The following is a 24,102-nucleotide window of genomic DNA, read 5'->3' on the forward strand; positions in this document are numbered from 1 at the left end:
ATGTTCTCAAGTTCTGCTCAGTACATTTGTTCAAGACTGAATATTTGCCAAACGAATCATAACACTCCCTCAAGCCTCAGCTGTGCTGAGTTTTTAAAGCTAATTGGGCATATTTAGCTATCATGGTAAACAAAAGTTGGTAAGCATTACTCTTGTTATCTGAATTGACAAAGCAGTTGGCTCTTCTTCATTTTCTTGAGTTTAATATTAACAGTTGGGTCCATCTATCAGCACATTTTCTGGTTTTATGGCAGTTTACTGTGTCAGGTCACTTTGTACTTCCTCCAGGGTTTTTCAAATTATCAGAAGAGATTTCTTTGCCAGTTCTTTGTCACAGGCGATAAAGCACAACACACACCCTGTCCGTGAATTTTAATTACGCGCCACACCAGAGATAACGCTATCAATTTGGTAATACAGTCTGTCTCCAATGGAATATACTGTATCCTTACTTTATCAGCCAACTTTGTCAACAGTCACACACTAGAGACCGTGGATCTTAAAGCATTATGAAATGCTTTGTGCACTCAAACTTTGCTTTTAACAATTTGTTTTCTCATAAATTACTATGTGTTTCCAGCTTGTATAAATGGATTCATACATTTATGTTTGTAGGGTAACAAGGTCACCACTCACACACATGTGAATACAAGCACCCGTTCACCCCTGACATGTCTAAATTGCTCCGTGGATTTTCCAATCTTGAACTTGCTTGTTAAAAAGACCTTGTCAGTCAAAGTTGCGAGCTTCCAGAGTTGTTGACATTCCTCTTGTCACCTCAACAGCGATGCATGTCATGCATTTCAAACATGCAGCCAAACAACATAACATGTTTCCACAGTGCACATGAAAGGCTGTCAGGTCAGAGTAGTGGAATGTATTGTTACTGCAAGGAAGTGGTGTAAAACTTTTATGCAAACTGTTTTGAGATAACAATGAAGTGGTAACATTTCATAACAGTTAGCATACTTCAAATAGTATTGCTAACCAGGAATGAATGAAAATAATGAAAATAATATATCACATATTTATGTTTTGGTTATCTGGTACTCACAAAGGTTTAAATAAACCTTTAATCTTTAGATCTCAAATGTTGTAACAGACAAAAGTAAGGAATTAATGGATCACATTCAAAGCATAGTTGTACTAGATGTGCCAGGATATAGTAGCAGTCAGATAATGATCTATGAGAGTGACTCAGGTTGTAAAATATAAGGAGGAAAAAGAAAAGTGAATGTGTCCTCTAAAATTAAGTGCTTTAATACTCTACAAATCCTATGGGGGCACTTTAAAAAACAAAACACTCTTTATTTCCCTAAAAATTCCCAGATTGAATGTCAAGTCCAACTTTGTATACTCTCTTAGGCCATGCTAACTGTGTGTCTGTAATTTGTGTGTTTTCCAGGTCAGGAGGAGGACGGACGGAAGGTTTTGGTCCTCAGTTACCCCCAGTATTGTCGCTACCGCTCAGTGTTGGCGCGGCTCAGAGAGCAGCCATCCTCCCTGCTCATAGACCACACAGTGCTGGCACTGGGCGGCATTGCAGCGTTGGGAGGAAGCACAAGGATCCTGTACTGTCGGGACACCTTTGAAAATCCCGCCCTGCTGCAGAATGACAGCATCTGTGATGAATTTGGTGAGTGAGGCAGCTGGACATTTGATTGTAGATATTATATTAGCTCGTTCGAAATGCTAACAGCCATTACCGTGACAGTTTATGGCATTTGGAGTGTTGCACATTGCCCAATGAAACATCAAACTCCTCATGTCCTAAACTCTGAATGTAAGGAGGCACTTAAAACTCATTCTCACAGTTTGGTTCAACTCAAACTTTCAATTATGTCATTATGGTTACCCCAACCATTTGTTCAAGTCTGCTTTTAGTGAAAAATGGACACTGTGTGCACTTTTTGGGCCAAGCTCCTTGATTCCATTGTGTTAAATCCCAGGAAATGCACTTGAATCCATTCAATTGTTAACTTTGTAAGGTTTGACAGTCAAATTGTAGACTATTAAAGGCCAAAGAAAAGGAAGAAAGAATATTATTTTTTATTCAAAGTCAAACAAAACTGCTCACCTGTGAAAAAAACACTATTTTAAAACAGCAGCATGGAATAAGATGAGAAAAAAAGTGTCCACTTTAAAATTCTGCTCTTCTGGAAAATGCGTCATCACAACCTTACATTTCAAAGTCTGTTTATAGATTTTTGTGGGTACCTCTGCGTAAGCTAAAAAGTATTGCAGCATATTGAAAATAAATAAGTCTCAATTAGCCACTTTAGATAGCATAACAGATGCACTTGAAGATAGCACAGATAATAATCTCACTAATAATGAGACTTAATGTGCTAATTATCATAATACTACAAGCACAACTTGCATACTAGCTAATATGTGTTTAAGCCAGGAAGTCTACATCCATAACACAAATATTTAAACAGTAGACACATCTGAGTAACTGCGTTATAGCTACAAGTTGAAAACATAGTCAGAAAGTTGTTTAGTCATTAGCTACCGTTATTGTTAGCATTGTAAGATACCAGGCAGTAATGACACGCTGGTTTGCACACAAAAGCAACATAAGTCCATCTCTACAGATAGACATGAACAATACTATTGGTATGGTTGATTTGATTACACAAAACAAAACTCTGTTGCTCATAAACACTAGAGGTGTGAAAAAATATCGATACAGCAATATATCGCAATACTTTGACTGCTGATACATTATCGATATTTCAACTCTTAATATCGATTTTTTGCAAAAATAAAAATTCATATTTTAGCCGAGTTGGAACTAAAATACGACTTCAGTATTCAGAAACAATAAAGTGGAAAACTTATTTTCAATTAAATAGTTTTGACTTAATTTGTCCTTTCAATTCTGAGTGATATTGTGTGATTTACATAAACACCATCTATATTTTTTTCTTAGTTAACTGTGTAGAATATTGCAATATATCACAATATTGTGATATCGTGATATATCGTGATACTGTCATATGGTGACCCAAGTATCGTGATGCGTATCGTATCGTGAAGTTCTTGCCAATACTCACCCCTAATAAACACCATTAAAGTAAAGTTGTTTTGCTGTTGATGCTGGGAGCAGCCATCTTGGATTTTGAGCTTTTGTTTACTGTAGTTCTGAGTACTGTACTTCAATTATATATTTAAGTAATCTCCGTAGCTAAATAGTACACAGATTTTCTCCTTCTAGGGAACTTCAAATTATTGTTTATAAACATGTTGGTTCAGCTGGCATCAAATGAAAGATATAGAGATATAAAAAGAGACAAAAAGAGAGTGTAATAAACAGCAATGTGGATTTCTATATGTGTTGTATAGAACTAATAAGGAGGAAATCCTTGTAAATTCTTCCATTACTGTGATTTGAGTTTGGCTGGGAATGATTAGCTTGCTTGCTTGGCCTCAATTCCCTCATCACTCCTTTGTTGCTTTTATAACAATGCTACATTTGAGCTTTAATTTCCCCGAGTAAATTAAAGCTATTTAAACTCTACATCCACTTTTTGTGTTGTATAGTTAATTATTACTTAAAGGCTCAAGTATGGGGCAATAGTGTTGATCATTCTTTGCTCTCCAACAGGCTGTCAGAATTGTTTTTTATTTCAGTTCATTTGACCTCAGATGGGCCTCTCTGTTTACGAAAACAAGTGACCTCCATTCAAACACTCTCACCAGTCACACCTATGAAAAGCATTCTGTGGTTCCAGTGAGGAATTTTGAAGTGCTGGAACATGTCTATTTGCCATTCACTGTGCTTTCCCCGCCGCTCATGAATCCACACATTTTATTAACCCCGAGCTGGGCTAAAACAAAGGAATAATGTGATTCATCTCTCTTTATATTTCCTCTGCTCGGTTTGCACAGTGGAGCTCAGCGGGCTCTTGTGCAGCATCAATTTGACATTCACAGTAACGGCTCCTCTGGTCAAAAGTCATTGTTTTTCTTTTCCTGTAAATTTGCCAGCAGGTAATTGCATTTTTAAGAGTGCGGCAGAGGTGAGACCAGAAGGGAAAACGGTTTTAGGCATAGGAAAATAAGTTATGAATAGTAACGCTAACATCCTGTGGCTGCTGTTGCTCATTCGCTTGGCTCAATAATGCCATTCCTCTGTGAGCCACATTTAAGCTAAAGGTTTATTTTCAGAGCCTAAGGGAGCTCGACTTTTTTTTTTTTTTGCAACCAGATTTCTAAAGTTATTCACATGAAGGTTTTACTAGGTTTGAAGCAAGCTTTTATATCTGCTTGAATTGCTGCTAGGAGACTTGTTTGTGATTTGTTTCAAAACAGCAGAGCTAAGTAATTTCCATCTCTCTGCCAAGTGAACTAAGGCCCCAAGGGGGGCCTTACTTATAGGCACAAACACACACATGAACGTTTGCACATTTGCACTTAGAATCACACACAACTGCTGAGTAAAGTTCTCCTGCCATTTACAGGCTCCGTATCAAAAAAGCAGCAATAAAAGCCATATAAAATCCACCTTTATTAGGGTAAATACCAGCGCTGTGGACATGTAAGAAGGAAATACTGTGCAGCTGAGAAATATTAAAAAGTTAAAAATTGATCTGGGGAGCAGTTTTAGGACTTTCTTCTTTGCTTCTCTTAATGCTAATTCTGACCTTTTATATTCAGCCAAATCTGCTGTGGCAGCTCTAATAGCCGTCCGTCTTGTCTCGGCTAATTCATGAAAGTGTGTCAGGCTACCTCAGGGGGGGAGAAGAAGAGAGGCCTCAGGAAAAAAAAAAAAAAAGAAGTGCTAGTGCAGATTTTCAGCAAGCCTGTTGGTTCAGTGTTGTGTGAAATGTAGCTATCAGATAAAAAGCACAGTGTTGAAATATAGTCTATTCTTGGTAGCTTTATCATGGCTTCAAAACATCACTTGGGTGTATTTGTAGAGCGTAAATATGCACAGATTTCTTATGTAACCAGGCATATGAATCTTTTTCCCTCTCATTCTGATGTATCTTTACTTTTTGAGGTGAGCAGCCTTCTCCTGCTGCTCTTGTGTACACAATCACTTTGATATCTCAAATATTTACTCTGACTTCACTCAATGATGTAAGGCCATCCTCGCTATGTCATGGACAGTTGTCTGAGCTCTTTCTAACTCAATCTATTTTCTCTTTTTTTTCATCATCGTCACCAGCCTGCTTTTGAAACCAGCAGGAGCAAAAACTGTGGTTGCGTCAGATCACAGATCTTTTAGTCCTGTGATCCATATTTATGTTCAGCATTGCCTGTCACCCCTGCAGCTGCTTTCCTCATGGGGAATGACACAGTTTTTGTTTATAATTATCATGCACTCTCTGCCAGCGTGGATTGATTATACCCATTGCTACTTTGTGTCCCCAATTTAATTTTCTTGCCAGGAGGAAAGTAATATCAGCACCGCACAATGGCAGAAGAAAGAAAATAAGTGGGTCTGAAGACACATAATCCTTACAGTACTTACTGCCTGACATTCTGAATAAAAAAACAAGCTCTTATATAAATCTAAGAATAAAGCAGGTCTTACATACTGTACTAGAATAATATTGGCATAACTGCCAGCTCCTCTGTTGTGAGAAAAAGCCAGGAATAGTTTGAGTGGGCCAGGCCTTTGTAGCACCGAACGACAGATGACAAGGTTGAAGGTTTTCTTATTAGCTGTCACTGTGTTTAGTATTACTCATATTCATTTGGCTCACATTCTGTGTGTGCGACAAAGCAACAACATAAACATTTGTAAGCTGGACCTGTGAGATATTTCACCATTTACGTAGCACAGAGCAGCTCGGCTGTCGCACATTTGGGCGTCTGTTAAGGAAAATATTATGACCAACATTTTTCTCATTTCTCTGATTTCGGAGTTATGCTGACCTTCCTCTCCCCCTCGTCTTTAGAAACCTAACCCTCCTTGTGTGCACACTGCTTAAATCAACAGCATTTTGAAAGTTAGTGAGGCAATCATGTTTGAGGCAACACAGTTCAGAGCAGCTGCCCCCCCTCCCTCCGTACTCCTCTCCCCCCTTTTTTGCTTTTTCTCTTCTGTGCTATATATTCCCCAGGTCTCTCTCCTTGGCACAGAAACTATATATTTCATGCTCGGCTCAGTGTGTTTTGTTTGAAATATCTCTCACTCAGAGCTGGTTTGATTTTTATTAAAAAGAAACATTTCGAGAGCAATCCTTTGGAATCCCTTTTCTGTAATCCCCTAAGGGTGGGAGGAGTATAAAAAACTATTTATTGCTTCAATATATTAAAATTGTCCAGATGCACTGATCATAAACTGAATTTTTACAGTCTATTTTGGATCTGTGTTGCGTGTGTGCTAGTTTTTCTACATCTGTGGCTGAGTTTTGGTGGTGCTTGGTCTGTAGTTATGAGGGTGTTTCTGCCTGTCTAAGTTAGTTGCATCTGAGTTTGACAGAGAAAGAGAAATTTCCTGTTCGGTCTCTGTTCCCATAACTGAAACTGATCCTGAAACATACTGAACTGAAGTAAAGGACAGCTGAGGAGAATGAAAATGAAAAGCATGCTAAAATCTTAACCTTGCACTGTGAGATAACATCTTTCAAAACATTCAGTCCCCGTTAGCTTGATTGGGCTGGGTCACCAGATTGAACATACAGTATGATGTCATTGTTTCCACAACTTGAACCACTTTCTCGCTCGCTCTTTAAACATGAAATCAGATAAGATGAAATATGCATATTGCGATACTGTCCCATGACAGCCCTGTCTGTTAATGTAATAGGCAAACTGCTTGCTAAGCTCATGTTTTCCCATCTCCTCTGCAGATTTGTGTTAACCACCGGCCCATGAATTTTTCATCGTCCATATGTCATGGTGTACAGAGGCCGTAGAGGAGAAATTTAGAGGAGAAAAGAGGACATGTTGTAGCTCTATAGTCTGATTTCATAATCAGGACGTGAACTGTATACAACAACAGCTGAACATCCGGTGAGGGCCACTTATAATGCAGCATTGTCTTTGCTATATCTTTTAATTTTAACAGGAAATGAAACAGACCTATTTTTACATTTAAGCCATGTTATATAACTTAAACATGTCATGCTATATGGTACAGTTGGTCTTATCATTTCTCTGATAACCTACTATTGATGCTATTATAACTGAAAGCACTCTCTTGTAAGAGTATCAGCAGCATTAGTCTGACCTCTGGGCAGAATAAGACAAAATCTTCTTGATTATCCCCATTATGTCATCAGTTGTTCACCAGCTCTTCACATATTACTTTGCATTGCTGCCTGTCTATTTTTAGACAAAGCACATGGAGATACTCAAAGAGAGGCTTCTCAAAGGTTTGTTCCTTGTATTCAAGGTTCAAAGTTTTCACAAAGGAGCAGCACTGAGGATTATTGATGAATCACAGACGTAGAAATATCAGTTTATGCACTAACTTTATTTAAAGGGTTTTACTATGACGTGTCCCCAACACTTCTCAAAATGATCTTTTTTTGTCACATCCTGTTTCAGTTTAATTTCCTCTTTGAAATCTTTCTAGAGAAAGAAGAAGAAGGAGGTGCGAAGTTTCTGTCTTGCTCTCAAAGCAGTGGTTTAAAAGACCAGTGAGTAAGATTTAAGTGGATTCATTTGTTAATAACACATAACATTCATACGTGCTGTATATTTACACCGATGTATAATCACCTGAAAATAGGTGATATCTGCCTTCCAAACCAGCTAAATGCAGCATAAAAATCTGGGCAGCATGTGACAGAAGAGGTGTCGTGTTAATTTATCAACATCACTTTATAAACAAAATTAAAATTAAAATATATAATAAAATGAACAAAAATCTATGTCATGTAAAACTATTGTATTTATATTTAGGGCTTTCTAATGTACATTGAAAAAAGTTTTTACCTTAATTTTAATGAAAAACCGAGTGAGTTATCCTCATTGAACCATGATCTGTGAGAATTAAAAAACACCAATGGACTAAATCTTGATTTAAATGGTTAGTAATGGAGTCAAAAACTAGATTTTAGATAATGTGTATTGGGATTTTTTTGGTTTCTGACACTTTTGGATAATTGAATATGCACCGAGTCAAATTGACCCGGGAACATTATTGCTGTTCCAGAGAAAGGGACATAACAGGAGGGTTAAAAGCCTTTTTTGTGATTTAAAAGTGCGTCAAACTGCACTGTATGTTGTTAATTACTTAACACTTTCACTGACTAGGCAGACTTCACCTCATTTGTTTAATCTTAGATGATTTTTTCATTCATACACATATCAAACTGAATAATTAGTGCTAGTAAGTATGGTTTATGGTCGATTACATTTCCATCAAAGGTTTGTAGCTGTAATAGACAACACCTCAAAACTTAAGAAATCCCAATTGTGAGCTGCAATCCAACTCCTGAATGTCCCTAATAAAAATTACAGAACAGCATGTTGCAACCTGGAGCGTGCACGTCTGACTCATCAGTGTAACTGTAGATGCTGTTTACAAAGACAGCTCAGTCCTCTGCAGCCGGGTTTGTCAGGTTAAAGTGCTGAGCATCTTTTCACTCGTCTGCAGGTAGAGGCTTGTTGTTGTCGGTTGTTGTTTCTGAAAAGAGCTTGTGTAACTTAAGTGACGTCAAGTGTCTTTTTTTTTTTTTTTTCAGCGCTGATATATGAAAGTAGCAAAGTGAGGATTACACTGTACCTCATGACTTTGATTGATGTGTCTCCCCCCCCCCCAAAAAAAAAAAAAAAATGAAGCAGATATTTCTTAGGAAAAGAGGGCAGGAGTCAGTGCTGGAAGTCATAAGTCTAAAGAAATGTAATGAGAGCTATGATAGTGCTTGTTTTGTTTTTTGAATAGGTAGAATAAACTCCCTGAAATGCAATCATTTCACATATGAAGAAGAAAAAATGGACAGAGAGATGAAAGTATCCATTGGCCGGTTTGTCCTGGGAATGCTGATTATTTATAATAACCGTGGCTTATTGCTTTGTAGCTTTTCAAAATGATAAAGTCCCCCTGATTGGGCTCATTGGTCGACTCAATCCCATCAAGTGTAACTAGAGCGTGATCTATTAGAATACATATGTTTTATTGATGTTTGGGCTTCTTGTTTATCCTGGCATTCATTTATTTATAGGTCGATGCTGTGATTTTTTTTTTCCTCCAGTAATGAATAGGATAAGCCTTGAAGCTTATCCACTGCTCCCTTTCATCTTTCCCTCCCTCCCTCCCCTACCCTCCCCTCACTCTCTCTGTCTCTGTCTCTCCCTCCAAAAGCCAAATTGAAATACTGTATTTTTAAAGCCGCCGTCCTGCCGAGTTGTTGCTGCAGTCTGTCAGTATCAATGATGTGGAAGCGTTTGAAGGTTATCCCGTTTTTAGTAAATCCTCCACATTATGTAACTTTGACTCTGTTTTACATTTGGCACTTGGCTTGGAAAAAATAACAAAAAACAGGGTGTGTGTTTGGGACAGTTCTCTCTGCATGCTCTTAACATTTCTTTTTTTTTGCAGAAGGGGATTTATTCTTCAGTTTCCTCCCCCTGAAACAATAGCCATTAAGTGCTACTTCCCAACAGCTGAAGTGACACAGTCACTTGATATTTCCAGCTTGTATTGTGTTGCAGTGAATTAGTTTTGTTGTCTCTTGACAGCAAAGCAGTGCAGCTAGTTTTTACAGATTGAACATTGTGCACTTTTTGGATTTAAGCCAACATTGTAGACTGTTTCTTTTTTGTCTTGTTATAATTACACTCTGCATGTGTGTGTGTGTTTGGAGCCAAATACTTGCTGATATTATTAAGTCCCCCAGGGGTCAGAGGTCATTGCATTCCTCAGTGTGTGTGTCAGTCAGTGGATCTGGGCTGAGATTAAACCCAGCTATGTCTCGAGTGTGATGTGTGCTAATAAGTGCTTAACAGGTGACGCTACCATCATGAGGCAATCACATGAGGCAGACAGAAAGAAAGAAAGAAAGAAAGAAAGAAAGAAAGAAAGAAAGAAAGAAAGAAAGAAAGGAAGAAAGAAAGAAAGAAAGAAAGATAGAAGGAAGAAAAACAGACACCAGAGGAGGAAGGATTCACTCCCTATAACTGCAGCTTATTTTCAGTCTAAATTGAGTTTGTGAAATGTCTCTTGTAAAACATGTAGCGCTGTGACTGCGTACCATAATTTTCTATTTACTGTGCAAATGGAAAGCTCGAGTCAACAGTGTTTTTTTTTTTTTTTTATGAGTTTGCGCGGTGGCAAGTACACACATTCACACCTCTGTCGAAACACACACCCCGATGAATCCGATGAGAATGATTTCATAATCCGTCGCAATAATAAACTTCTTTGAACAGTTTAATTGGCTCTTCCTGGCACGGCACGGCTTCGCTTCATTTGATCTGATGAAAGAGTAATGTTGCTTCTCCCCAGGGGGAGCATGCACAACAGCGCACAAATAATGAATTAAGAGCACTAGCCTTCTTTTTTTCCTTTCAAATGACTGCAATAACAAAGCAGGAAAAATCATATTGCTCTTACACCACCTCCCCCTGATGATTTGCCTTTTATGTTCACTTGTTTATACATTTAATTTTCAGCTTGTTTTAAGTGAAAATAATCCGAATTCCTGGAATCATTATGCACCGAGGTCACATGAAAATTGATTGTCATCTGAAAGCAGCATTGCAGCTGGAAATCTTCCAGAAACATTCCTCATGTGTGATTGTGTGAAAAGTCACACTTACTGTACACTCTTTTGGAATACTAGCACTTTGAAAAGGCTGTATTACAAGAAATGAAATTTGATTTTCAAGGCTCCTCTGTGTATGTAAAGTGAATGTAGGCTATGCAAAAGAGGAAAAAGGAATATGTAAAATTGAAACTGACAAAGTCATGATGGTTTGGTAGAAAGTCCTCATCTCTTAGCTGGGGAGTATTAACAGTGACAGTCTGAATGGGGAGTCAATGTACAGCTACAGTATTGTCACATAAATGACCTCATTACTGGCATATACATTATGTATGTGCACATACACACATATATAACACACATTGATCTATAAGTGGTATCAATTTTCCATTTATATATCCATCTGCTAATTACAACCTTCAACACGCCTAATCCTGAAGGCAAGGAAATCAGTAAAACTCAAACCTTTAACTACAAATTATCCTCAAATCCATCCCTGAAAAATCTCTTTCCTCTCGTATGGCTTGGCAGGAAATCCAAAACGCACACACACACACACACACACACACACACACACACACACACACACACACACACGTACACACACACACACACACACACACAAACACACACACACACGCACGTACACGCGCACACACACACACACACACACACTCACACACAGATGTTTTAGCACCCCTTATGGCTGCCACAAACTACAACAACGATTTACACAATATTATAAGTGCAAGATAAAAATACAGGAGTGTATTTTTAATGTCCCGGTAAACACACACTTGCCGGTATGTGGGCTTGTCTCCATGGCAACGCCAGTCAGAGCGTGCCCAGCCTCGCGTTTTGACAGCTCCTCCTGATGATGATTGATAATTACTACCTGACTTGTTGTCCCCGTCTCCACAAACATATGGCGGGAGCTGCCCTCCACCGTATATCTGCCAAAATGTTCCCTTTTCTGATAATAGCTTTTTAATGTTGCATTTTGTTGTGCGTGCACAGCAATCAAACACCCCCCCAACACACACACACACAACCCCCACAACCCCACCCCTTTGTAATTACATTTACTGCAGCTCGCATAATTATTACAGAAAGGAAAGAGCAATAGATAGGAAAGGCAGGAGAGTGGGAGAAAGTCAAAAAGAGGCGGAGGATGGGGGGTAGAATTGATTTCACTTTAAGTTGATGCTTTCCTCACTGTGCTGCTGAATTTAAATTTGACAAATTGTCAGGATCAACACAAAGAAGCAGCATTTTTTTACAGTATAGTCACATATTTGAATAGAAACAGCAAATAATAGTTTGTGTGGTGGGCTGCGGTTTAAAATGGTAAGCGAGACTCTTTATTCCATATCTACGAGAGCGCTATTTTATAATGCAGCGTGTTTGCGTGTATAAATCTCATATTTCGACCTGATTGGAAGCAATCTTGTTATATTCAGCGAGGACATCAGTCTATAAACATGATTTATCTACTGCACACTATCTACTAGCATTAGCACAAACCCCTTTATTGTGGATATGCTGACACCAAACACCTGACCAGCATTTTAGACCTCAAATTTAACAGCTGTCTCTTCATATTTAACTTTTTTCCATCTGTTTAAACATCACAAGAGGATATTTGTGTTGACTTAATGTGACAAATGGAGAAAATAACTCCTTTTTAAGTAGTAGCTGCCTCTCCCAATGATTAAATTCACATTCATGTTTGTATTTGTCTTTCATTTATTAAAACAGTTTATTGGCCTGAATGACCTCCGCTTCCAGGAACAGGCGCATTATCAGCAACACTCTCTCTCTCATTATATCTCAGCTTCCGCAAGCTAAATCAAATGAACTTATTAGCCCCGGAGTACCTGATTTTACATGTCTGTGGTTCCAGATGGCTAGAACAACTACTTCACCTTTATCCTACTGTGGTTCATTTAATGTGTTGCACACCTGCAGAAGGCAAAAAAGCCTGGCGCTCCATAGAAACCGAAGTCACTTCTAATACTGTGTGATTGAGGTCTGCCACAGGCTACGGCAATAGACAGGCTCTGTGAAGGAGATAATGATGCATGCACACACAGCTGTCAGTCAGCCGGCTAAAGGGAATCGTCTTTGAGGAAAATAAAAACAGACTGTAGCCGATATAATGCAGTATTTGTATAGGAAATGATGGGTTTGGGAAATAGAGTGGAACGAGTTGTCAGAGCTGTTGCAACAAGGAGAAAAGATCTGGTGAGAATATCCCCAGACCAGAAAATCTCGCATGGATTGCTGTCTTTGCAGTGAGAATGTATTCATATATATTCATACTGAACAAAGGCAGCAGTGTCAAATTGAGAAAGGGGTTTCGATTAAAGGATGAATCCAACCAAATTACTAAAATCTGTGTTTTTCCAAAACACCAGTGGTATCCAACTATGCAGCCTGTGCTTAATTTGTTTAGGGGGTTCTGTCTCCACCCAAAGACAATGGAGGTAAATTGGAATTAGTTTTTCTGCCCACAGCATTGAAAGAAATCATTAGCGTTATTATATCTCAGGACAGTATTTACCAAGTGTGGGCCGTGAAAGTACTACAGGTGGAGGTGGTGAAAGGTCTTTAATTCTGCTTCTACTGTTTGCACTTATTTTGTTGCTTATCAAATGTCAAGAGGGTAGATTAGGTTTTTTCTGCATTCCTCAAAGCAGGTGTTAACATTCCATTTTTCTTTTTATTAAATGAAAATATTGGAAATACTTAACAATCATACTTTCAAGTGCTCAAGGTTTTGTGATTAAGGTTTTGTGGTAGGCTCAAGACAATTTGGGATTTGAAATTTCATGGTGGCATTACTGACAATTTTTTTGCGGGGGCTTTAGAAGTGTTTGTAAACTACCTCTACAATAGCCCACACTGTTTTAGCATTTCTCAGCGCATTTTTAAAAATTTTATAACTCACAATTTATTAGTTTCTCTTCACTCATCCTGTTTTCATCAGACAGAAAGTGAAATATGGAAATTCTACTGTATAGCCTCTTTCACTAATATACGTTTCTGGAAATTTCTATGAGCTCTACCCTGAAATATTTCAGATTTTCTTGTTCACATGTCGCACACAGTGTGAAGCCTTCCCTGTCCGGGGAAGGCTGGTGATGGTGGGGGGCTATTGGGAGTCAGGACACGACACCAAAAGCATGCTGCAAAGGCTAAACTGTAATGTTTACATTATGACATTGGATGGAGCACTAGAGACCTAGGCTACAATGGCAGTTTTTTCATTTATATCAGTGATACGTATAAATGGACAGAGGTGCAGACATCATCTTGAAAATAATCCTCTGCCTTAGATATTTTTATCCATCCTGCTGCGTGTCGCTCGGTTGCATTTTCCTGAATATTACAGCTGTATTCCCTCATCAGCTCACTCGATTTGACACAGAAATTTTACAAGGCCCCTGGCAGGTAAAAGTCAGGGACTGTTTACACTCACATATGAAGCCCACCACCCTGACAATTTCAGGAAGTTTAGTTTGGCATGTGCAGCTTATGCTACATGTTCAGCACATAGACTGTATAAAATATGGACGTAGGATCCGTGACGTCACCCATCTGTTTCTGAAGAGCTGTTTGAGGCCAATCGTCGGCGGCAGCCATATTGCTGCTGTCGAGTAATTGTGACGTAAAGAGGCGGGCTTTGAGCCTCCTAGCCAACAGCTACAGTGATCCCGCAGTCAGCTGTGCCTCTCATTGGAAGACTCGTAATCTCAATATCTAATCACTCTATCCCCACAGTGTGAGCCTATCGAGAAATGAGCTATCCAGACTACACTCGTCTTTTGTACAAGGCTGTAAACATGTTTATTTCTGCTGTAAAGATCGGCTTTTCCCATTCATGTGTATTTGACTTCCGGTACTTCCGGAGCCAGCCTCTAGCAGATCCTCGATGAACTGCAGTTTTTAGCACTTCCCGTTGGACTCATATTTTTAGACCGGAGGTTGCCGCTTGGTTCAGCATCGAACAGCAGGCACAAAGTGAACAGCTATTTGTGAACAAAGTGGATCATTTAGCATCAAAAGAGCCTGATGTATAGCTGGTAGTGACCAAAACAGAGCTAAAAGGAGAGTAAACATGTCTGATATATGGGAAAATATGTGCACCTTGTTTCAAGGGATAGCTTCCCTGTTAACTATGTTTTAAAGGTGATTGTATCGCAGTGAGAAAAATCCATCAGCACATTTTCAAATGTAATTTTTCATGCTGTGAGCATCACAAGTACAATTCAATAAACCTCCATTGTGCTGGGGAAGATAAATCTCAGACTGATATCTCTAACGGTACAAATTAGGTTTTGACAAATGAACGACAACACCATGCTAAATGGATCTTTTTAGTATTGCGTGGGTAAAGTAAAGTAAAGAAAAGAAAAGGTTTAGAAAAGGAAATCAAGTCAAAAAAAAGAAAAGAGTGTGTTATGAGAAGCTGTTGAGGACCTGCGGATGAGTCGCTGCACCTCAGGGACTTTTGTTGTTAGAGCTCTTTAGCAAACCAGACTAATCCCTTCTTTTGACTCATGTACATGCTCTAATAGCCTTGTATTACAGTGACGGCCTGTGTATAGTCAGGCCAAGAGTTTCTGATACAGGTGCTATGTCCAGAACACACCACTGTTCACTGACTCTGAAAAATGTAAATTATCTTTCTCTCGCTGCTTGTTGGTGTTTACTGCTTTTTCCTCTCCATCTGTCTCTCTCTCTGTCTGTGACTGTGCTCTCCCTCTGTTTTATTGGAAGGTGAGGTTGTTGTTGTTGAGGGCTTGGCAAAACTTGGCTGTGTTTGTGTAATAACAGTAACTAGTATCCATTGTCATGCCTCAGAAGCAGCCAAATGCATTCCTCATTAAATTCAGAATCGCTCTCAGCCACAGCAGTGTAAAAATATCTTCTTATGTTGCATTCAGGGGCAAAAAAGAAACAGGCAAGAAAATAACAGCAGTGATGAAAATATTCCAGCATTATTGATGTGAAACCCTCCAGAGGTTGACCTAATATGAAACAGTGTACTCTCACATTCAGCTGTGAAATGTTTTCCACTTTATCAATGATAATCTGCCTCTGTATAATTATGAGAAATTAATTAACACTTGTATCATCTATCAACCTGCAGAGGGTTTGATGATTAATAAAACAGTGTATTCTGTCCACCCACACACTCTGTCTCACTCTGTGGGCGTGTTGTGTAATTTTTTTTGATGATTGCAGTGATAGAGATGCTTGAAGTATTACTGTTCATTAAATTTTTTTGTGTGCTGTCACTGTGTGTCTCGAATGAAACGTGCCTGAAGCGCAGGAACAGAGGAATAACTCTGCTGTCAGATGTGACAAAGTGAGAATTATGAGCACGTCAGAAATGTCTGATATGAGAACGTGAAATGCGACGGTGACTACAGTCAGCAGCAAAGTGATAGAGAGGGGGGAGTGCTCAGTAGCTACTGCTTTATATATGGCAAATCGAGAGTTTCTCTTTAGTTTTACAAGTGGTGGCATAGAAGACAGGAAAAAAAAGAAAGCTGCTTATTTCTAGACATTTATATGAAATGTGTTATATTAAAAGTTTTGTTAGTGTTACACTTCAAAGCTAATTGTGAGCATCTTTGAGAGAAGTCAACTTTTGTGAGGCACATTTGAAATTCTGCATTTTATTTGAATTATATTTCTCCTTTACTCAGCCTGGAAGGTTTCATATACTGACAAGATCTATTCTTCTCATAGAATAGAATAGAATAGAATAGAATAGAATAGAATAGAATAGCCTTTATTTGTCATTGTCAGGAGTACAATGAAATTAGAAGCGCAGCTCCTGAAGGTGCATGAGATAAATACAAATAAAATAAAAACAGGTAGAAAATACGTATGAAAGACAATATAAATACAGTAATAATATAAAACAAATGTCAAATATATAAAGTTAGAGTTCCTACTCTTGACACTCCTCCAAGTTTAAAAATGTCCCAGTTGTTCAGCTTGACACTGAGGATGTTTTATACACCAAATATGTTAAGTTTTGTGTATGAAAAGAATCCGTTTCTATTGTAGGGTTGAAACATAGCTATTACAGAAGAATCAAAAAGTGAAACACGTTTGAAATACTAAGTCAGGATGGCATGGACCCTGCCCTTCATTTACAATGATTTCTGAAAGTGGTAGTAAATACAGGTGTAAGGCTTGCATGGCAATGAAAATGAAAACAGAGAATGACATGAACAAAGAGTGTGACAAAGTATTGATGTGGCATTATATAATCAGCCAAATATTCTTAATATAAAACTAATAAAGGCCTCTTAACAGATTTTTCTCACATCTTGATTCACAGTGTTACAACTTCATGACTCATCGCTGTGACACTAATGACATTAATCCTGCACTTGACCTTTTTGGGGCCTTTTGTATACTTCAGCTAATACGTTATTGTGATGTACCATATATATGATCGCCTTACAGTTTATTATCAGTTATTGCAGAATCACTGTATCGTGACATTATCGTTTTCATTGGCAATATTTTGTATCATATTGTATCATATCGTGAGTTACCCTGTGATTCCCACCCCTAATAAAAACACACAAAAACGTAAGATATACGTACGCTTTAAATTCTTAACACCATATTTATGGGTATTTATTGACAGCCAAGTGTGATTATATTAGACATTGATTTTCATGCATCTCCATATCAAACCCAAGCTAATTTTGCTAGCCAGCAGTGAAGTGAGACTCAGAATACAGGCAGTGTTGTGTACATGACACACATACACAGGCATGCCACTGTGAATACCTGTGTATGTCACCATAGTTAGAAGACTTTAGTTTACAGTTAAATTCCTGCTTTTTTTTTTTTGATCTAAGGTAGGATAAAGGGTCTGAAATGCAATAAGATGCCAAATTTAGGAATTTCTTCTGTTACTGGCTGATAAGACTTTCTCTATCTTTGAAACTCAGGCAAGATAATGCAAGTACAGACATTTTTTCACTGTTATTTGACCCCGGCAAAGAAAGCTGCTCAAGCAGTTCCACTTTCACACTTTTCATGTTACAACACCTACAATTTCTAAAAGCAACAGGAAACATTAAAAAAAAGAGCCAAACTAGCAGTATCCATGACACATCACCTCTTGAATCAAGAATGTGTTAAACAGCAGCTTGTTTCCTTCAGGGAAGTGTGTAAAATACATTCAAAGCCTTTCAAAGAAGGGAGTTATTCTCAGGTTGATGGTACATGCAGCTGTTTTGATTCTCAGGCTGCATTGCATACATCTGTGATACTACCTTGTTTTTGTTCCTCTCTGCCTGTTCTTCTTCTGTGTTGACATACTGCTGCATATTTGGCCCACTACTGCCACCTGTAGATCCCAACAGTGGGAAAGTATGAGCAGATATTTATTTTATACCACACAAGCAAAATGTCACCTGGCTCATGAACCTTCAACCTTATTAGCAGATGATAGAGTAATACGTTCCAGAGTAACTAGCTGAGGAGTCAGAAATGAGACTGCATGGGATCTATGGGTCAGAAAATGATTTATGGGAAATCCGTCTAAACTTGAAGATAAGGTTGAATACTTTAAAAAGTTCAGCTCTTTGACATTGTTTCTACTGGTGTCCCCCAGAGGCAAGTGCAAAGCTATAAAGACTCATAACTAGAACTGTCACAACACTGAGAAAAATACCAGAATTATCCTGTAGTATTGCTATGATATGATGAGGAATGCCATCTTCAATTTTACTTAATTGTCACTTTTCTCAAGTGGATTATTTGTTGCAAGAAAAAGTCTAATTTAAGAGATTTAAGGTTTTTTTTGGTCACCTAAACTGAAACAGTAAAAAAGGAAAGAGAAAATAAAATAAACATTGATACCCAGTGGAATAAACTTTCTTTTGTAAAATGATAAATGTTGTGTTCTATTCTAAAACTAGTTGGAAAAATAAATCTTCCTCATTTAAAGCAAGGTGCACACTACAAGATAATCGGGCCGGTTTTGGGCCAGATACTCCTTACAACCAAATAAGGCCAGTTGATTTGATTATGTTGTCAGATTATCCTGTTGTCTACACGTTAAATATTAAACATCTTCAGTAGTTACGATCAGAAATCCAGTTGTGTGAGGGGAACCCTGAGGATAGAAGAGTATGCACTGTATTGATTGTCCGGGATTGCCACATAGAACGGAGCGATAGCCAATCAGGAAACAAACAGAGTTAAGACGGAAGTGCTCCACACGTAACTATGTGGTCAGTATAAATACAAAATATAAACTTAGATTAACGACAGAAATAGAGAACGAAGTTGTTGATGTGTCGCAACAGTACATGTGTTTATGTAGCGTGGCCTGTAAAACACAACACAACCAAACTGACAAGGAGATGGATTGAAGAGAAATTGTTACCGTAGAGGATGTGTCAAGTAGCTTAGCAGCTAGCAATGTTTACTCTTTTTTTGAACACTTTTTTTTTCACATTTTCTTTTATAACAAGAGTAATAGTATTGCCAACACCTGGCATTAAACAAGTGGTCACGACTTTAAAAAAATTACATACAACAAAAAATAACCAAAATGAAATAAATTAGACATAGAGTAATTGTGTATAGATATATAGATATGTATATACACATTCACACAAATAAACTAACAAAAAACAAACAAACAAACAAAAAACCATGACATTTCAGCTGTAAGGTACAACAGGGAACATAAATCACTGTTGTTTACTCTAAAGTCATGTTTAATTGCGAGGGATTTTACGAGATTTTCAGTTTTTGAGAGTCAGTCGGGACTCTGGTTGTTGGTGAATAGAATCTGTTAGCGTGGGGTTCTGCAGTTTGGAGTTGTCACATGACACCACACATTTTAAGAAGAAGACTGTCATTTTTTATCGTCATGTGTGGGGTCCTTCACATTTTCCAAAGCGTTTAAAAGTCTGTCAGTGTGTGCCTGGCTTAAAATGATACCAAGAAAAGCTACATAATATGAAACCATAAATGTAGGCTAAGTTTTCAGTTTTCCATTTTGTATCTTGTTTTCTGAGGTTTTTTGATGCGGGCCTAACTTTGTACAAGAAAGCCCTTTGATCTGATAAACTTGTAACATATCTCATCAAAGAAGAAACACAGATAACAAACATGATAGTTCCTTGAAAGAAACATAATCTTGGACGTGTTTCTTAACAGAATGGAAACCCTGGTCAGAAACGAGCAGCCCTTGAGCAGGAATACTTGAAATCTCTCCGACCCCTAAGCTCTTTGATGTATAGTGAAGACACGCCGTCTCCTGTCACTACTGGCTGAGACATCAGTCATCGCTGCCTTTTTTGTATTCTCTGTGGTATGACTGTCTTGCTGCTTTGCAGCCTCCCTTGTCACATCCCTGTGCCTCCAGTAGAGTTAAAATGTTCCACCATAGTGTAATATCACCTCACTGATCACACGTTCAGTGCTCTGCTGCTCACTGGATTAAAGTCTGTCACATGAGTTGCATCAGGGAATATGATTTGTAAGGTTTTATTCAGTTTGTTTGTTCGATTTAATTTACTCTGGTTCATCTCTTTCCAGATGCCATTATTGTTCCTCACAATCATATTTCTGTTTTATTCATTTATATTCTAATTTGAGTTCCAAAACTCTGTTTCTGTTTTCCATCTAGATAGTTCTCTTTTCCAGCAGCAGTACTGCTCCATTACCTGGGTGTTTTTTCTGTTTTCATATACACAGAAAGCCTTTGCTTAGTTCTTTCACTGCTTAAATAATGTCTGTCACGGTGCCATATGTTTTATGAGTGGTTGTAAATTTCCAACGGACTTCTGTAACCCTGTACACCCGACCTGAGCCGCCTCCTTTGTCTGTGTGTGGGCGTGTTCACAGGTAGAGTTTCATTATGATTCTCACCTGTGTGGATATTTATCTCTCCTGAAGCTGTTGTCTTTGTGGTCTGAGCTCGTGGGCTGTTATTCACTGTGTTTGGTTAAAAAATCCTTTAACCGCTCTGCCCTTTTACCGTGTAACTCATTAAGGAGTGACTTCAAATTGACTGAGTGGATCTCAGGGAGAATTCACATCGATTACAACAAAGAAACTACTTATCAATGTCTCTCTGCTGCTGAACTGTTTCAAATGGTTGCTGTATACTTTCTCTAAAGACCAAGTTTGTGTTTGACATTTAATTTTACATCTTAGTACAATGCCCTTTTGGCATGGCACTCTTCCATATGCATCCTTAATCTCAGTGAGAAATGTGTTTATGTAAAAAGTGATTCATGATTGCATAATTTAGCTGTAATAAATTGTATTCTGTTGTTTTCTGGAGGACATTGTGAACTGTTCATACACGGCTTTGTATTACAACATGAGCATTACCTCTGGCTGTGAGCTCTGCTGATAATTGCTGAGTGGGTGTCAGGTCTTTTAGTGAATTTGCAACCAAGTGAGACAACAAACTATGTCGAAACATGTTTTTTCACCTAACCCTAGCCTGTTCCAGTCATGCCTCACTCATCCTCCTCCTCCTCCTCCTTCACCTCTTTGTTTGAACTTGGACCTCATTATGCTGAGAGGAAGTGGAAGTTAAACAGTTGAATTAAGGGTTTGAGTGAATACTTGTGCGGGTGTTTTGTTTAATGAAAGTGCACATTTATAGATTCCTCTTCAGTAAGTCATAGTGTGTTTGTGAGGGGATAAGACCTATTCCGTGTAGCTTGCTTAGTCTGATGAGTATGGCAGTTGTATGTGTTCACATTTAATTTCCATATCATGTTTGTTTATTCAGCTCAGCAGGTTTCAGTTCCGAATCAACAGTTTTCTTTGTCTGTCTTCAGTAATTTTTTAATTGTAGTAATTATCTACAAGTATTTAGAAGTGAGATATTTTGATTTGACCTCGATAAAAGTCAGAAAACATCAAGGCTTTGTACAAGTTCACTACATTCCTCTCCTCACTCTTTAACCAGAAGGAGAAAATGAAGTATCAGTGATATTGTAAGGAGGGAAGAGAGCAAAAGAGAGGCAAAAGGGAAAGATAGATATACAGCAGTCATATCAGCATCAAATTCACATTTTCTAAAAAGGAATATCACCAAAATCTTAAAAAAATGTTGCATTACTTTCAAAAATCTACACTAAGGAGTGTGTGAACTGTTATGTTTCAGTCGAAGTATCAATCAATCAATCAATCAGGCTTTATTTATAAAGCGCTTTTCATACAATGACATTGTAACACAAAGTGCTGTACATAAAAACAACCAAAAATAGAATAAATTAAGAAAAAGATCCCACCCCCAGCCCTTGTTTTCCTTTTTTTATCACACACAAAATAACATTACTTTGAGCTAAATGCTAATATTAGCATGCCACCACGCTAACAGAGACAATGCTAACAATATATCTTAGCATGTATAATATTTAGTATATATCATAGGTGCTCAGACAACTCCATCCTCCCAGTTTAAAAGCAAGTACTCAGTACTTTGCACTTTAAGTACATTTAAAATAAAGGACTTTTACTTGAGTGAATTCACAGAGCAGTACTTTTACTTCTATCCAAGTTAAGTACATTTAGTCATAGTAAATGTACTTTTACTTGAGTACTTGTACTTGAATATTTTTGTACTCCCCCCCCCCCCGATATTTACCATGTACCACCTATTTCTAAAACAGTAACTTTCGCAAACATCAGCAGTTGTGACAGATTCTTCAAGCTGTAGATGCTATCCTGAAACCCCCTAAATAAAAGGAAGGCTTTTCTGCTATCTAATACATCAAAGGGATTTTTAGATCTTAAAAAACTTGAGCTTAAAACTTTGGTTTGCCGATCAAACGCAAAATAATGTATACACCATCAGACCGGTCATTTGTCAATCCACATCAAAGAGAGTTTTTAAAGAGAAGATCATTAATTGAACACATGCATATATTACTTTTTTTTTCCAGTCAGTTGTGTGTGTGTGTGTGTGTGTGGGTGTGTATGTGTGTGTTTTCCACTGAGGTACCCATCAGCTGAATCCTCCAGTCAGCTTAATATATCTCTGCATTCCCAGCAGCCTCTCAATCAATCAGTCCATTTTGTTGGGCTTCCCTGTGGCTCTTCTCTGTTGATGCATAGGACCGTCAGAACCCCTTCCTGAGCTTTCTCTAATGACTTTTTCATTATCAGTGACATCAGCTGAATGGCAATGAAAAAAAGGTATTAGGGCTGTATTTAATTGAATCTAAGGGGGAGGAAATTATTACACAAAGGTGTGTTGTACAACCGAAAGCGTTCTGCTGCATCCAGGTATCAAGTTGTCAGGCTGTGCTGAAGTTGTCGTGACTTCCACGACTCGGGAGTTGTTCTGTGTGACAAGACATGATGGATTCACACCCCAGGGAATACCCCTTACCTGTATTTATCTATAAATGTATGTGTTTTGTGTGTTTGTGCATGGCCTCGCCTCCCCTCGACAAGCTGTGAGCCTGAATTTTGTTCAGCTTCATGAGCAGTGTGTGACTTTGTGAGCTTGTGTGAGCACATTATGCCCTCTGGGGTTCCTGAAGGACCAGGCAAGAGTCCACTGGTCACTTCAAGGCACGTCTCCAACTCATGTCAGCAGCCCAGATAAGCAGAAAGCCACAGACTGACAAATAAGTAACTTGATGGGAAGCGAACAGGAACTCTTCAGCTTTGTCAGCTGCCATTTTTGGTGAATGACTGAAGTGCTTAATTTAGGCCTGTTGGAGGGTAGTATCATGTATACTTAAATGATCTCTCTCTTTTCTCGTACATTGACGAAAACACTTAATGCCCGCAGAGCTGTAAAAATATCCCATCCCCCAGGGAAAAATCATTCCATTGTGATGTCGACTTGGTTTTCTCCAGACTATAAATGTCCATACATGTTTCTATCCAGAAAATCAATCTGCACAGTCAGCCGGTGTTTTATTTTTCTTTGTGTTATTCTAAAGCTGATGACTCCTCCCTTATGCAACTCCTGCCATGAGGAAGGCAGATCAGCAGTTCTGCAGCACAGAAAGATTGCCAGCGCTTAACCTTGTGTGCCTGCTCTTGTATGTTTGTGTGTGTGCATGTGTGTGTGTGTGTGTTTACAGAAATACTTGAATGCACTGTTTGACCTCCGTTTTTACAGCAAGCATCTACTTTTGGTTGTTTGACTGTGTTTCAGGTTGTCCTCCATCAATAAGTCAATGAATTTAAACCGGCTCGCTGTCATGTCACTGTGTGTTATGCAGCAGCGTTTTGCTGTAATTGCAGCATTTTCTTACGCGGCAGTATTTGACCTGATGAAAAATGTAAACAGACAGGCAGGTTATGTAAGTCGGTGTAGGGTGTCAGGGGGGTTAGTGATTGGACTAAAAACAGCACCGCACCAGGAGTGTGACCTCACTCAAACCACTGCACC

General features: G+C 38.4%; 1 protein-coding gene across 1 annotated transcript in view; it reads left to right on the forward strand.

Annotated features, from left to right (window-relative positions):
* Positions 1-24,102, forward strand: part of arid5b (AT-rich interaction domain 5B) — an 85,656-nt gene that overhangs the window by 33,733 nt on the left and 27,821 nt on the right. The window contains exon 4 of the mRNA XM_034681832.1: positions 1,406-1,636. Coding sequence (XP_034537723.1) covers positions 1,406-1,636 — 231 coding nt within the window. The remainder of the gene's footprint in view (positions 1-1,405; positions 1,637-24,102) is intronic.

Source organism: Notolabrus celidotus, chromosome 4, assembly GCF_009762535.1.
Source record: "Notolabrus celidotus isolate fNotCel1 chromosome 4, fNotCel1.pri, whole genome shotgun sequence".
NCBI lineage: Eukaryota > Metazoa > Chordata > Actinopteri > Labriformes > Labridae > Notolabrus > Notolabrus celidotus.